General features: G+C 37.1%; 1 protein-coding gene and 1 non-coding gene across 3 annotated transcripts in view; both read left to right on the forward strand.

Moving 5' to 3' along the window:
• The window catches only part of RAD23B (RAD23 homolog B, nucleotide excision repair protein), a 51,263-nt gene that overhangs the window by 6,992 nt on the left and 27,077 nt on the right, over positions 1 to 17,194 (forward strand). The window contains exons 2-3 of one of the 2 annotated variants that reach the window (XM_010335991.3): positions 11,207 to 11,288; positions 13,100 to 13,179. In XM_010335991.3, the coding sequence (XP_010334293.1) occupies positions 11,207 to 11,288; positions 13,100 to 13,179 (162 nt within the window). The remainder of the gene's footprint in view (positions 1 to 11,206; positions 11,289 to 13,099; positions 13,180 to 17,194) is intronic. The other variant, XM_074395131.1, reaches the window with a different exon arrangement.
• Positions 5,586 to 5,726, forward strand: LOC120366527 (U4 spliceosomal RNA). Its single transcript, XR_005581167.1, has one exon. It is a non-coding gene; the product is annotated as a U4 spliceosomal RNA (small nuclear RNA).

Genomic DNA, 17,194 nt, shown 5'->3' on the forward strand with positions numbered 1-17,194 from the left:
ACTGCTCATAAAAGGGATTTCCCCCACCTTTGTACTTGTGCTTTGTCCTTAAGCACGATACTTTTTTTGTTGTTAAGATGGAGTTTTGCCATGTTGGCCAGGCTGGTTTTGAACTCCTGACCTCAGGTGATTCGCCTGCCTCTACCTTCCAAAGTGCTGGGATTACAGGCGTAATCCCACGTACAGCCACTGTGCCTGGCCTAGCACAATACTTCAAAAAAAAAAAAAAAAAAAAAAAAAACTTTTTCCTCATTATTAAAATGGGAGTAATTATAATTGACCTGCTTTCCTAACAGTTGTAAAAATCAGGTAAGATCAAAGTCATGGAAATATTTAGTGAATTGTGAAATTAGAAATAAATTTTGCAGCTTTTAAATAAATCCTTTCATCAGTTTTTGTTTTGATCATTCTTTTCACTATCCTTTCTGAAAAAGGTTTGTATGAATGAAATCTTTTCATTCTCTTAGCTTGACATAATCAGCAATTTTGAACAGTGTGTAAAAGCAGTGAACAAGGTCCTGCTGTGATAGATACTGCATAGGATTCCGGTTAATTTCTGGAAAAAATTTGCTAAATTTAAGCCTACTGTGGCACAGTGAATTCTACTGAAGCACACTACTTCATTTGTTCCCTATAAGTTTAGATAAATAAATGTCATTTGTAGTGTCATGAAAGCTAATTTTACAATTGAATCAACTTTATAAACCTCTTAAACATTATGTAAACTTATTTCAGCAGAGGAGATAGACCAGCTACAAATGACTGGTAATACATGAATAGATCCTAGAGCCTTAAACAGGTAGATAAAATTGTTCTTACCTATTATTCCCCACACACTTCTGGTTGAATTGGGTAGGCACCTTGTTTTTGCTAGTGCACTGGAGCAATCCATTATTTGCCTATATAGAAACTTTAAAAGTTACAGGTGTCTTGGGAATTCAAATTCTTATGTTTCTTTTGGCCTTGTTAGAATCATACTGTTAGGAATATATTTTAGAATAGATTAAATTGGCATATATAGGTTGGCTTAAGAGCCTAAATACCATTTTACATAGTTTCTGCGGGAAAAATGGGTTTTGGATTTCAAATCATGTATTTAAGATAATAAATAGCCTTTGGATTATAACCCCAATTGGAGGATTGCCTTTTTTTAGTGTCTGCCTCTTCTCACATAATTAATGTTATACTATTGGTTATTGTTTGAATTATAAAAATCTCTTGTACTAAATTACTTTATTCCTTAGGTCCAGTGAGGAGACTTTTCCTGTTTTTACTGACGTCAACTGCCATTTTTTAAATCAAATTTGTATTTGTAGAATTAGCAGGAACCTACCTTGGGACAGAAATTCAGGAAATAACTCTGGTGCCTATACCAGTTTCTGCAGTGGAAGGACGCCAACCAAAGAACCAAAAAACGGAAAGCATTGCCTGCAGTGTAAACATAAATCCCTTAGTAAAGATATTTGGCTTTAGGAATCTCCTTTATTTTGCTGATTGTTGATTGCCAAAATTTAGTTGCTATTATTTTTTAGTTAACTAAGCCATGTAGTATTAGAACTGCCTTAGACCTTTTTCTTTTAAATGAAATAAATCTCTTTTTTCTCTTTGAAACTCCAGTTTTCCCTAAATTACTCAGATAATTCAGGCTTGTTATAGTAAATAAAGTATATATAGTAAAATGTAAAAGGCTTTTGCCTCTGGTCTGAGTAACCACTGTAGACTGTATATCCCTCTAGTCCTTTTAAAAAATATGTTTACACATAATGAGTGAACACAGTAATGCTGTTTTAAAAAATTAATTGCTTAGCAACTAGCTGTTTTCCTCAAAGATACAGATATTTCATTATTTATATTGCGTAGTGTTCTAATGAATGTATGTGCATTAATTCATTTTTCTCTTTCCCCTTGATGGATGTTTAGGGTTGCTTTCAATTTTCAGTATTGCAAACAGCAGTGTAGGGCACATACTTTGCACCTTTGTCTTTGAAGTTCTTACATGAGCATCTCTAGCATTGATTTCTAGATGTGGAATTATTTGGTCAAAGTGTAGCAGATTGCCTTAAAAAGTGCCTGGTCAGTGCTCACAAATTTTAACAATATTTGTTATGTACAAATACCATATGAGTAGCCAGGATTCAAATTTAGGTACTCTGCCTCCAGAGCCTATGTGTTTAACCTTTCTGTTTCATCTGCCTTGTGTCCCCATCAGTAAAAGAGGATAATAGTGTCTACCTGTGTACCAGTTAACCTATTACTGTGTGACAAATTACCCCTTAGTTAATTAAAAAAGTAAACATTTTCTGTTTGATAATTTCTATGAGTCAGAAATTCAGGGATATTTTAGCTTGGTGGTTCTTCAGAGTCTCATGAAGTTGCATTAAGGGCTTCATTCTGTGCATTAAAGGCTTGACTGGCTGGAGGATTCCCACTGAAAGTGACTTCATCAATGGCTAACAACTTGGTGATGGTTCTTGACGGAGACCTCAGTACCTCCCTGTCGGGGTCACCACCTGCCAGGGGTTTGTCCTGCAGGCCCTGACTTAATGAGGATGAATAAATTCACTCACACAGAACACAGGGAACAAGTGTGCTGGAGGAGAGTGCTGTAAAGAGATAGCAGCCACTGGTCCCTACTAGCTGCCCCTTCAGGCATTTTATTCAGTATAGATTTAGTAACAGAGGCTCTAAGTCAGCACACTTAGGGATAATGATTAAAGGCCAGCACACATTAAATGACAAAGGTGTTGAGTTAACACTAGAGGGTATAGATTAAAGGCCAAGTTCTGAAGCCTAAAGCAAACACCATTAGTGGGGTAATATCCCTGGTTGACCTCCCCCCAAGAGAGCCATCCGGAATGAGTAAGGATTAGTTTATAGAACCACTTGGATACCCAAGTTAGGTAAATTCTCCACATTCCTTTGTTTCTACTCTTAATTTATTTAAGGGGAAAAGGCTGCCTTCAGCTAAGTATTATAGTAAAAACCCTTGGGCCTTCCAACAGGGTTGTATATATTCTCTTGTAACTAAACTTTGTCTCCCCATCCTGACTGAATCGCCACTCCTCACCATATGGGCCTCTCCCCAGGATTCCTTAGTGTCTTCATGACATTGTGGCTGGCTTCTCCCAGTGTGAGTGATCCAAGAGAGCAAAATAGAAACAATGGCTTTTATATATAAACCAGCCTCAGAAGTCACACACTTTTACTTCAGCAGTATCTTACTGTTCTTGTGGACTAGCTATAATTAAGTATGCAAAGGGTATGTACAAAGGCTTGAATACCAGGAGATGGGCGTCATTGAGGGCTGTCTTGGATGCTGGCTACTATGACCTTATAGAGGTGTCATACAGATTAAAAGAGTTAATTATTGTGAGGCCCTTAGTACACTGGCTGGCATATGGCAAGTACATAGCATACATTAGCTTTTATTCAGATTTTATATTTCAGGGCTACCCATTAAAACTTTACACAATTCTTTATACTGTATGTAGTTACAACAGTGATAAGAAATAACATAGTTACAAAAATAAGGAAAAATAATACTGTAAGGTTGAGCAAACTGTTACATGAAATATGTAATTGCTGACCTAATTAACAAGCAGTAGCCTAGAAATCTTATGCAAAGTGCTGTGGAAGAAGATTGACATGGCAGCCCATTATACTATCATAGGAATATGATTTGCAAGGTACTATTTTGATGTCTCGTGCTTGACCTAAATTTGTTGAAAGAAAACTACTTTATGTTAAGAGGCAGGGTCTTGCTCTGTTGCTCAGGCTGGAGTACACTGACAGGGTTATAGCTCACTCTAACCTTGAACTCCTGGGCTCAGTCGGTCCTTTCCCCTCAGCCTCCCAAGGTAACTGGGACTACAAGTGGGCACCCATCTAATTAAACATTTTTTTTGAGATGGTGGCTCACTATGTTGACCAGGCTGACCTTGAACTGTTGGGATTACAGGAGAAATGACCACTTTTAATGGTTGTTGGCCTGAACTAGAATAGTGCCAGTGCATCAGAGATGCATGGTAGTGCTCACATTAGGAAGTAATTAGACGGTAAGTTTAGCTATGTGGTGGCAGTTTTAAATACAGTATTATGATTGTTTTCCTTAGGAGGAAAAAAGAAAAACCATGCCCATAATGTTTAATATTACATTGAGTACATTTTTATTTTTTTTTATTTTTTTTTATTTTATTTATTTATTTATTGAGACGGAGTTTCGCTCGTTACCCAGGCTGGAGTGCAATGGCGCGATCTCGGCTCACCGCATCCTCCGCCTCCTGGGTTCAGGCAATTCTCCTGCCTCAGCCTCCTGAGTAGCTGGGATTACAGGCACGCGCCACCATGCCCAGCTAATTTTTTGTATTTTCAGTAGAGACGGGGTTTCACCATGTTGACCAGGATGGTCTCGATCTCTCGACCTCGTGATCCACCCGCCTCGGCCTCCCAAAGTGCTGGGATTACAGGCTTGAGCCACCGCGCCCGGCTATTTATTTATTTATTTTTTTTTTTGAGACGGAGTTTCGCTCTTGTTACCCAGGCTGGAGTGCAGTGGTGCGATCTCGGCTCACCGCAACCTCCGCCTCCTGGGTTCAAGCAATTCTCCTGCCTCAGCCTCCCGAGTATCTGGGACTACAGGCGTGCACCACCATGCCCGGCTAATTTTTGTGTTTTTAGTAGAGACGGGGTTTCACCTTGCTGACCAAGATGGTCTCGATCTCTTGACCTCGTGATCCACTCGCCTCAGCCTCCCAAAGTGCTGGGATCATAGGCGTGAGCCACCGCGCCCGGCCCCATTTTTATTTTTAAATACATAATTTTGTAAGAGAGATTTAAGTAGCTAGAAAAAAAGTCTGATTTCTTGAATGTTAACCATGCCATTGTCTCTAGTGGAATTGATGATAAACCACCATTATTTATATAGGAGGGAATAAGCAGCACAATGGAAGTTCTAGCCCCACTTATATACTGAGACTATGGTGCTCAGGTTTATATTCACCCTTGAGATGGCTTACTGGAATGGGAGCATTGGCGTGGGGTTCAGCACAGTTGGAGGAGTTCTAATTGCATCTATTGGGGGCCACGTTTTCCAAGAGAAACCTTGTGCTAAGTTCCTATCTCTGCCATTGAAGCATCCAGAAAGAAGGCAGTCTTTCTTGCTAATCTATTTTAAAGTATGCTCAATTTGGTTGTGTTAGGGGTGATTTAGACAAAGTAATTTAGACACAGTTGTTCCACAAATACATTGTGGTTTAAATGCCTCTAGGACATCCAGTGAAGGTATTCAGTAGAGAGTTAAGTGTGCATAAATGAAGGTTGAGTAGAGAGACCTGGGCTAGAAATACAGATGACATCTGCATGGTTATTAAAACTAGAAGTAGACACAGTGGATTCTCCTGGAAATCTAAATAATACTTAAAGGCTGGCCAGGGAAGAGGATTTTGTGAAGCAGTGAACAGAGAGATAGGAAAACCAAAAGTACGGCATCATGGAAGCCAAGGGTTGGTGGTATGTAAAGAAGGGACAGCTCAGTGCTGTTGCACATGGCAAGAATAAGATAGGCGAGGATTAAGAAGTGTCTTATGAGTTTTGCGCAGTGGCAGTATCATCACCAATGAGGTTTATCTGAGGCGTGATTATTGCTAATTGAAAACTTTTCCCAGTGCCCCGCCATGACGACTTGAAATATAGTCAGCATTGGCAATTTTTGACAATCTCTATGGAGAGTGGAAAAAAAAAAGTTAAAGAAGTGTTGTATGATGTTGCAGAATTCAGCAATGTTGCTAAAGAGCAGTGTTAATGGAATGGCCACAGGGTTGGGGGAGCACTACCAAAGAAAATAAGCAAAATGAGAACAAATTTCATGTTTTTGTTTCTTAGCACAGTATTGCTTTCTTTTGAGTAGTCGGTTTGGGATTATGATTAAGTGAAGACAATGTGTGTATTTGCATTTTTGAAGAATTAGATTAAGGGGAGAGAGTCAAGGAGGAGACAAGGTTGTTAAGTGTTTGTTTTTAAGATGATAAAGAGTTAGGTCTAAATGTGAATGAAAGTGAAACTGACAGGCTGAAAAGGCTGGGGGAGATAGGAAATACAATGAATTTAGTAAGATACTGAAAAATACTTGGAGGAGAACCAGAGGACAGGTGGAAAGAATTAGGTTTGAAAGAAAGGGATACTACTATTATTTAATAGGTGAAAAGGAGTGTAGGTGGGTCTGGATGCAACAAAGTTAAGCAGAAAGTTGAAAATAAGTTCCTCTGTCTTCTGTTTTAATAAGGTACAAAGTGGTCACCTGTACAGAGTGGGAGAGGGTTCTGGGAATCAGATTTAGAATGCAAATTTGAAATATCCTTTTGGAGGATGGAGAAGAGAGCTAAACAGGTGAACAGAGGATTTAGTGTATCCTTTTCTCCGCTAGCATTTAGAAAATGTGGTGTAAATGTAGATAGGCAGTCTCGTAGGTAAAAGTTGAGATTTGTTAGCTAAGTAAGGTTAGGAGAATGAGACACCACTGAGTGGTTGGAGTAAATTTTAGGGGTTAAGTACTGATCAAAATAAATGGTGTTGGTCCAAATACAGAATTTTGCCTGTCAGGAGCAGCAGAAAGACAAGGAAGTCTTTGATATTACAAAGAAGGTGATAAGAGCAATGACAGTGTTGTGTAAGCAAAATAGAGCTGATAGTGAAGATGGAAATGAAAGTAGAGACTTTAGGGACCAAGAGCCCCCTTAAGGAGGCTCAAGAACAAGTGTAGTGAACAATTGCTAAGAGCTGGTAGGAACAGGAGACTGTTCACTTATAATTTTAAAGATGGAGTGGTTTTTGGATGACAAAATTTGGCCTGTGTTCCATGAGTTTAGATAGATGAGTTAAATAGATTTTAAGTAACAATTATTGTTGTGTTCAAGGTAAAGGAGCAACGCCAGAATTTTAGACAGGTCAGCGAACCTGGTTCTAAAGTCTGGTTCAGTTATTTTCTTTGAAGTGATACTGTTGGGTCAAATCCCTTCACCTCCCCCACCACCTTAAAAATGTTGAAGCGTCTTGGCATATTGCCCTCAAAAATTTTAGTCATTTGATACTTTCTTATTCTGAGAATGTGTCTCTTCACTTTTAATGACAAGACTTCCTCAAAACAATCTTTCCAGTGTGAAAGTTTATTGGATTAATAACATGAGGCATCAAAGTTTATGTTTGGGCCGGGTGCAGTGGCTCACGTCTGTAATCCCAGCACTTTGGGAGGTGGAGGCGGGTGGATCACAGGAGGTCAAGAGATGGAGACTATCCTGGCCGACATGGTAAAACCCCCATCTCTACTAAAAATATAAAAATTAGCCGGGCATTTGGCACCCGCCTGTAGTCCCAGCTATTTGGAAGGCTGAGGTGGAAGAATCACTTGAACTCGGGAGACGGAGGTTGCAGTGAGCTGAGACTGCGTCACTGTGCTCCAGCCTGGTGACAGAGCAAGACTCCGTCTCAAAAAAAAAAAAAAAAAAATTATGTTTGGTTACTAATGAGGTTAAGCTTTTCTGTGTTATGATTGTGTAATTGTGAATTGTCTGTCCTTTGTCCAATTTTTTTATTAGTGTAAAAATTTGTGCCTTTTCTCTTTTTTATTTTTTTTCTTGAGACAGTCTCACTCTGTCACTTAGGCTGGAGTGCAGTGGCGTGATCTTGGCTCACTGCAGCCTCCGCCTCCCAAGTAGCTGGGATTACAGACGTGTGCCACTGTGCCCAGCTAAGTTTCGTATTTTTAGTAGAGACGGGAGTTTCACCATGTTGGCCAGGTTGGGCTTGAACTCCTGGCCTCAAATGATCTGCCCACTTCGGCCTTCCAAAGTGCTGGGGTTACAGACATGAGCCACTGCACCCAGCTGCCTTTTCTCTTTGTTATTTTTTTTCTTTTTATTATTTGTCCATTTTTCCTGTTTGAGTTGTATGTTTACCCTGTTAATTTTCTTCTTTTGTTGAATAAAAATTTTTAGTATTTAGTCTATGATTCTTTCTTTAGCCAAATCATACAGGTATTTTGGAGTTCCCACTGTTTTTAATATTCTGTGTTGGGTGGTTTTTGTTTTGCTTTTTAGTTTTTGAGGTGGAGTGTTGCTCTTGTCACCCAGGCGGAAGTGTAATGACATGATCTTGGCTCACTGCAACCTCCGCCTCCCGGGTTCAAGCAATTCTCCTGCCACAGCCTCCCAAGTAGCTGGGATTACAGGCATGTGCCACCATGCTCAGCTAATTTTAGTATTTTTAGTAGAGACAGAGTTTTGACATGTTGGCCAGGCTGGTTTCAAACTCCTAACCTCAAATGATCCATCTGCCTTGGCCTCCCAAAGTGCTGGGATTATAGGTGTAAGCCACCGTGCCCACCCTTAATATTGTTTAATCAGTTATGATTTCTTTGAAACAAAAGTTATTTAGTAGTTAATGATTAAAGGTCCTTTTTTGGTTCAGGTTTTCTTAATTTATGGGGCTTTTTTCCTTCTCTCCTCCCTCATTTTTGATACATAAAGCTAGAGAGTCCATTATTTAGGCATTTTGAAATCCGAAATGTTTTTACCTCACTCTAACCTGTCAAGAATGAGATATTTCTGCTTATTTCCTTTTACTCGTTGCTTCATATGTCTTTTTTCTTCACATATGTCTATGCTCTGTTCATTTATTCATCAACAGAAAAATGAAGCACCCACTCAATGCCAAACCACTATGTATTGTTTTGAGAACTGAGTTCGCCCATAGAGATACACTTGGTCTGTAATTTATTTGTAGTTTTCACCAAATAATCACACTTGCAAGTATTGTATACTTTTGTCCCTCTGTAAACAGAAAAGTTTGAAAGGAAGTTTACCATTCACCCCTGAGTGTACCACTCATGCTCTGCCATCACTTGGTTGACCTGGAAAGTCTTTTTTAGCATGTAGGATAGCAGTGCTCAAATGATTTGGCTTCAAGACTTGTTTACATTTAAATAAGTTATTCAGTGCTCCAAAATAACTTTTGTTATGTGCTTAAATTTATTTAATTTATTTTTTAGGATAGATTCTCACTCTGTCACCCAGGCTGGAGTGCAGTGGCGTGATCTTGGCTCACTGCAGCCTTTGCTTCCAAGGTTCAAATGATTCATGTGCCTTGGCCTTCCCAAGTAGCTGGGATAACAGGAGTGTACCACCATGCTCGGCTAGTTTTTTAGCATTTGTAGTAGAGACAGGGTTTCACCATGTTGGCCAGGCTGGTTTCGAACTCCTGGCCTCAGGTTTTCCTCCCACCTCAGCCTCCTAAAGTGCTGGGATTACAGGCGTGAGCCACTGCGCCTGGCCCAATGTACTTATATTTATTAATGTTTATCATATTATAAATTAAAACAAACTTTATTAATGTTCATTTAAATATAATAAATTTATTATAAATATTAATGTTTCCTGCAAAAATATGTGCCAAAAAAACTAACAACAACAAACCACTGAGAAGACTGACACTGTTTTACTTTTCTTTGCAAGTCTCATGTTTGGCTTTAAAAAGACTTTACTTGTGTTGGTTTTACCTTTGAAATGGGGAACAGTAGAAAATAGTGGATTGAGATTTTTGTGATGGATTTCTACGTGAGGAAACATCAGAGTAGCAATTAGGCTACTAACCCATTTCAGGAATATTAGTGTAGCAAGGATGATTTATATGGTATTTGCAAACTACCCTGCTTGCTTGGAGTCATAAGAGATGGTAACCTCTTTATTTCGGTTTCCTCATTTATAAAATTGAGTGGGACAGTTCCTTTGGTCTCAAGAGTTTTGGGGATTCCGTGAAATTGTATGTGAACATATTTGAAGCTAAATAAACTTTTATCTTTGAAGTACACACCATCACTTTTTAATTGTACAAAAGAAATCTTTATTTGTATACCTTTGTTAGTTTTTCAGTTAAACTCAGGGAACTGTCAACTTAGATAATTTTCAAGAAGTATCCTGGGAAAATGAAGGAATTTGAATTTTTCTCCTTGGTTCTTGTGCCTTTAAAATAATGAAAATAGTTATATTAAGGCACATGGGAAAGTCATCTCTGCCTTTTTTTTTTTTTTTCACTCCTATGCCTCTCTACTTAACAGGTTAAGAAGTCCATTAGACTCATTTTTCCAAATACTTTATAATGAGCCTACTGTCACACAATTTTAGGAATTGAAGAGACTATAAAGGTCATGGATTCCAGCTCCTCTTATAGATGAAACTGATGCTGAGAGAAGCTAAGCTACTTGTTTAAGAGCATTGAAGTCATCTAGTGATTCTCAGCCTGGGCTGAACTTTGGAACCACCTGTAAAGCTTTTTAAAAATACTGATGTCACGGCCGGGCGCAGTGGCTCAAGCCTGTAATCCCAGCACTTTGGGAGGCCGAGGCGGGTGGATCACAAGGTCAAGAGATCGAGACCATCCTGGTCAACATGGTGAAACCCCGTCTCTACTAAAAATACAAAAAAAAAAAAAAATTAGCTGGGCATCGTGGCGCATGTCTGTAATCCCAGCTACTCAGGAGGCTGAGACAGGAGAATTGCCTGAACCCAGGAGGCGGAGGTTGCGGTGAGCCAAGATCGCACCATTGCACTCCAGCCTGGGTAACAAGAGCAAAACTCCATCTCAAAAAAAAAAAAAGTACTAATGTCAAGATCTCACTCTCAGAGATTATGTTTTAATTGGTCTTTGTAAAGTCCCCCTGGTGATTGTAATGAAATATAATACAAAAAAAAAAAGAAATATAAGACTCTTAAAATGAATCATTTGCCTTTTAACATTCACAATTTAACCTTTAACATTGAAGTATTCTTATTGATGAGACTGTTTTATTTCTTAGACATTTTAGATGATCGAGCTTTATTTTCTTGCTCCGTGGGAAATAAACACATAAACATTATGTAAATCAAAACTTTGATGTTGGAAACTTTGTTTTAAGTTAATGAAATCAACTTGTAAATTTTAAAGAACCTGTGTGTATTAGATGGCTTTAAAGTTTATGCCCATCATACCCTAATAATGTGAGTTCATGTTAAATCTTTTTTTGATATAAATTGGAGAAACATAATCTTTGAGGTTTTGGAAGGATTAATAATTATGTATATAATTTTTTGTCTTCCATTATTTATTCAGATTCTGGATTGTCATTTTTTTGTTTAGACTTTCTCCAAAAAAAAAAAAAAAATCTTTATTTTTCCTATAGGTGAAAGCACTGAAAGAGAAGATTGAATCTGAAAAGGGGAAAGATGCCTTTCCGGTAGCAGGTCAAAAATTAATTTACGCAGGTATGAATTAAATATTAAAATTAACGTGCCATGTCTTGCTTATAGTGATAATCTTTTAGAAATGTTATCTTACAAATTGTAGTGTATACAAATTGATTGTCAAAAAAATGATTATACAAATAAAAGTGAAAGAGCAGTCATTTAAATATATTAATATTCAATCTTCTCTTTATTTACATTTGGTTCATGTATTTTTCCATCAAATGGTGTTAGTTTTGTTTCGTTTTATCTTTTGTAAGCATCATGTAACTGGCTTTTGTGTTTTTAATCAAACTGAGCTTTTTTAAAAAAAATTTAATTGAAACCATTCGTACTGATTGTGTTATTTATTATTAGTGTGCTTGGAATCATCCCTGTGAAATTAAATTTTAATGAAAACTGAAGAATACAGAAAAACACATTGCACAGAAAGACACAAAAAGAAAAGTAATAATCAGATTATTTAAAGAATTCTTAGAAATGTTTAAGGAAAAGATGACCAATAAAGCAAAAAAGGGTAAGAATAGGAATGATAAATTTAGCCTCACTAGTAAACAGGAAAATGTATATTAAAAATACACTCGATATCCAAATTTAGTAGAGAAAATACTTCCATTGTAGATGTTGGTAAGGTGGGTGTTTGACCGCCCATGGGTTCTTCTTTTTTTCTGAATAGTGCTTCCTAAACTGAGACAGCCTGGAGGAAATGCTAATGTGGTGATTCAATCCCATTATTTTTATAGGTCAGAATTCAGAACCTAAAGAAGCAGACATAAAATTTAAATTTCCAGTTCCTAACTTTGACCTGTTTTCTCATTCCTGACTATATTCCTTTCTGTCTTAATGTTAGTATCTTTTGATTCAATAGCTTTTTGAAGATGGAAGACTAAATTCACGGAGCAGGAAACATCAGGGAGTCCTACCTACCTACCTTCAACATGACCACTGTCTTGTGTACTTCTTCGTCCATTTTGAGTTCTGTAGCATCTTGCACTTTCTTAGATATCATGTCATTTTCTGAAATAATTTTAAGTATCTTGCTTTGATAGTGTTAGAACATTTCTGATTTATCAGGCATCAGTATTTTGGGAAGCAGGAAATGTATTCCTCTCCCCTTTTTCATATCAGAAAAGAGTGTCCAGAGGACCCCTGTGCAATCAAAGTATTGAATTTTCTTTATCTTCATGATCTCCTATTCATGGCCTTTTTCATGTTTCCTTGCCTAGTCAGTCTTTCATATAATTAAGTAATATATTTGTAAAAAACTGATTGTCAATTTTATATACACTATATAAGTTTGGCATCTTTTAGTCAAATGTTTATGCCTTTTCAGTTTTATTTATTTGGAGAGAGGGTCTGGCTCTGTCACCCAGGCTGGAGTACAGTGGTGCGATTATGGCTCGCTGTTTCCTGAACTCCTGGGCTCAAGTCATCCTCCTCCCTCAGCCTCCCAAGTAGCTAGGAGCATAGCTATGTGCCACAAATGCCTGGCTAACTTTGATTTATTTTATTTTTTTATTTTTTGTATAAACAGGATTTTGCTATGTTGCCCAGGCAGGTCTCAAACTCCTGGCCTCAAGTTGTATTCCCTCTTCAGCCTCCCAGAGTGTTGGGATTATAACTGTGAGCCACCATGCCCTGCCACTTATGAGTTGTTTTATTTTTATCTTGATTAATTGGTGTTTTGGGGGGAAAAGTACTGATAGAATTTATAAAGTTGGTGATTCATATTTTAATATTTCCGAAATTCATATTTCAAGTAGAAAGTTGTTTTCTGTATAAGGGAAAGATTACTGTGCCTTAAATGATGTTTTTTTCTCTTAATGTATTAGGCAAAATCCTCAATGATGATACTGCTCTCAAAGAATATAAAATTGATGAGAAAAACTTTGTGGTGGTTATGGTGACCAAAGTAAGTTTCAACCTCGTTTTCTATATCTTTGTGCATGTAAGTCTTTTTAAAAATGATGATCCCAAGTCCCCGCAACGGACACAGTGTATACACATCCATAGTGGTGGTGTGCACTTAACTACTATGAAAGGTTTTAAGAATTTACCTTAAGTCAATCATAAAGTTATTAATGTTTTACATTAATTATACATTATAATAGTTTTAATATAATTTTGTTTACATCAAAACAAATATAAAATGTCATGTTAAAATTATTGCTAGAGTTTTGAAATCACTTACGTAATTCTTTTAAAATGTGCTTAGAAATTGAATAAATGTTTATTCTGTAGTTTTTATAAGCTTGCCTTAAATAGACTTGCTAAATTATGCACTAGTCCTAACAAATTCCTCAAGGCTAAAAAGCATGTAAGCTAGTTATTACAGTGCTATTTCTTAGCGAAAGAATATGCTTTTAGAAACTTAGGAAAAGGTAACGAAAGAAATGATGGAATGATTTTCGTGAGGAAGAAAAGACTACCTTATGTATGTAGTTAATTTAAGTTATATAATCATGCAGTGTAGAATTAAGAGACAAATGGAGAAGTACTCATGACATTCATTTTTAGGATTGGATTGACATAATCTGAGAAAGAACAGTGTTCCTTGTAGCACTGAAAATAAGTTTAAATCACTAATTGAAACCAATTTCTCAAAGGCCGAAAGTGGAATAAATGTGAGTTCTTAAGTCACAAAATAGTTAGTAGTAGAAAATAGAGTTGAATAAATTTTAATTATCACATACTTTTGTACTGGGAAACAAAAAGCAGCTAAATAGTTTACATGTGTTGAACTTGAACATTTTTTAATCCATTACGAATATTGATTTTGCTTTACTGAGGAACTTAATTATATGTTAAGCTTTAAAAACAGAAGCAGAATCGTGAGGAAACCTTGTATCATCTGGGTTTGTATCATCTAGGTCTGTGGTAAAATATACATAATGAATTTCCAGTTTAATCATTTTAAGTTTATAGTTCAATTACATAGTAACATTGTTTTGCAACTGTCACCATCATATAAGTGGAATTCTGTGGTATTTGCCTTTTTGTGACTGGCTTATTTCACTTAATATAATGTTATCAAGGTTCATCTATGTTATAGCATGTGCCAGAATTTGCTTCCCTTTTAAGACTTGAATGCTATTCTCTCTAGATTTAGCATACATAGTACATAATAGGAAATGTGATAGCCACACATTTGAACATGTTTTGTCACTCGTCTTTTCTTTTAATATTGCAGTAATCATGACTATTTAGAACACAACTAATAAGCAGAAAAAATGTCAATAGGTACATATATTTGAGGAATAGATACTTGAAGCCTATTATATTACATACAATTCCTGAGTTTTTCCTTAGTCTTTCATTCCTAATATTACATAAGATTCTAATGATATTTATGATTATTTTATTTTGAAGTTAATAGTAGAGGACAGCTATAAGAAGGGACGGAAGGCTGCTATAGTAAGGCATTATGGAAGCACTGAGAATTGACCTTATTAATACAAAAAAGGGAAAGAACAAGCTACTAAGATCAAAAGCAAGAATAAAAACTAAAATGCAGAGAGGGGCTTGGTACTTTTTAGAGTAAAGTATGTCCTTGGCAGTAGGAATCTTGAAGCCAAGTTATATTGCAATATTATTTTGATAACAAATAAGGAAAATATTAAATGAGTATACCATGTTTTAAAATACATTTTTATCTAGATTGGTTATTATAAAGTTTTGATGCTTAAAACTTTGAATTTTTACCTCTATGAAGCTCCAGTTTATCCAGAATAACTGAGGATCCAGAGTGACTTGAGGATTTCAGCTAATTGAAGTTTCAGAACATTAATAATCTGCAGAATATTATATCGGCTGTTAAGAAAGTTAAGCTACATAGGAAAGGAAGGGCGTAATGCTACTAGCATTTTTTTAAGACCTGTCTTTCACTAGTCTTTTTTTCCCCCCAGTATCTTTATTAGCTCAAATGAAAAAGACAAAAGGCAGCTCATTGGTTTTAGAGTTTATTTATGCTTGTGGCAGATTGTGTTGAATTTAAGCTCTGTCTTCCACCAAAACAGTTACCTTTTGTCCTTGGGAAAGTTATGAACTAAACAAGTAGTGAGCTTTGGTAGGCCTTAGGAGATTAAAACTTGTGTAGTATGATTTTTACAAATTTACAGTTGACCCTTGAACACCACTAAGGGTTAGGAGTGCCAGCTTCTCCCCTACAGTCAGAAATCTACATGTAACTTTTGATTTGCCTAAAACTTACCTACGGTAGCCTACTCTTAACCAGAAGCCTTACTGATAACATAAACATTGAATTAATACATGTTTTGTATGTTACATGTATGATAGTACTATATTAAAGTAAGCTAGAGAAACTTAAGAAAATGATGGCCTGGTATGGTGGCTGACGCCTGTAATCTCTGCAACTTGGGAGGATGAGGTGGGCGGATCACTTGAGCTTAGGAGTTGGAGGAGGACCTGGGTAAGATGGCGAAACTCTGTTTCTACCCAAAATAAAAAAATAGTGGGGAGTGATAGTGTGAGCCCAGAGTCCCAGCTGCATGGTGGCGGGGGTGGGAGCAGTAGCTGAGGCAGAAGTGTTAGGAGGTCGAGGCTGCATTGAGCTGTGATCACACCACTGCTTTCCAGCCTGGGTGGTAGAGTGAGACCCTCTCTCAAAACAAAAAATAAAAATGTAAAGAAAATCACAAGAGAAAATTTTTTAGTGTTCTCTAAGTGGATCATCGTGAAGGTCTTCATCTCTTTCTTCACATTGAGTAGGCTGAGAAAGAGGAAGGGTTGGTCTTGCTGTCTCAAGATGGCAGAGATGGAGGAGGTAGAAGGCAAGGCACACACACTCAGAGTAACTTATATTAAAAATAATTATTATATAAGTGGACCCAGTGTAGTTCAAAGCCTTGTTCAGTGGTCAGCTAATTGTTTTTTACTCTGTGGGAAGCTTTATGGCTCTAATTCCAGTTCAGAAAGTGCTGAGCACATGGAGGTAACTTAATTTGGCCTTTATTTTTCTGCTTAACTGTACATCTCAAAATATTGTGAATCTGTTTGTACTTGGACCTGTTGGTTTGTAGTCAGTTTTGGGATTTTCCTCCCTCTTCTAAAATACAGTACAGCAGAATATTTGACATGTTCATAAATAAACATTTATACTGCCATTTCAGGAACATTATTTTGGGCTGGGTGTAGTAGTTTATGCCTGTAATCCTAGCAGTTTTTGGGAGGTGGCGGAGGGAGGGTTGCTTGAGGCCAGGAATTCAAGACCAGCCTGGGCAATTGTAGCAAGACCCTGTCTTTAAAATTAAAAAAGAAAATTATGTTGGTAATGCTTTTAAGTGGTGTTAGATACTTTAAAGTTAAAACCCAGGTACGGGCCGGCCACGGTAACTCAAACCTGTAATCCCAGCACTTTGGGAGGCTGAGGCGGGTGGATCATGAGGTCAAGAGATCGAGACCATCCTGGTCAACATGGTGAAACCCCGTCTCTACTAAAAATACAGAAAAAAAAGTTAGCTGGGCATGGTGGCACGTGCCTATAATCCCAGCTACTCAGGAGGCTGAGGCAGGAGAATTGCTTGAACCCAGGAGGCAGAGATTGCGGTGAGCTGAAATTCCGCCATTGCACTCCAGCCTGGGTAACGAGCGAAACTCCGTCTCAAAAAAAACCAGGTACATGAAATTTTTTTGGAAAATGTTGTGATTTTTTTTTTTGATACTATATATATTTCAAATTTTTGACTTTTTGTTTTATATTGATATGAAGACAAATTGTTGGGTAAAATTAATTATGGTTGATAGTTAAAATAACATATGCTCTCATGACCTTTGAAAGTAACCATGAGTCAGATTGCTCATATTGATCATTTATTGTGTCATTTTACAAAATTATTTTTAAGTTACCGGTTCTTATTAGTGCTATTTTTGTGGCATCCTATAAAGGTACAGGCTTTATCCTAAGTATT

This window comes from Saimiri boliviensis, chromosome 2, assembly GCF_048565385.1.
Source record: "Saimiri boliviensis isolate mSaiBol1 chromosome 2, mSaiBol1.pri, whole genome shotgun sequence".
Lineage (NCBI taxonomy): Eukaryota > Metazoa > Chordata > Mammalia > Primates > Cebidae > Saimiri > Saimiri boliviensis.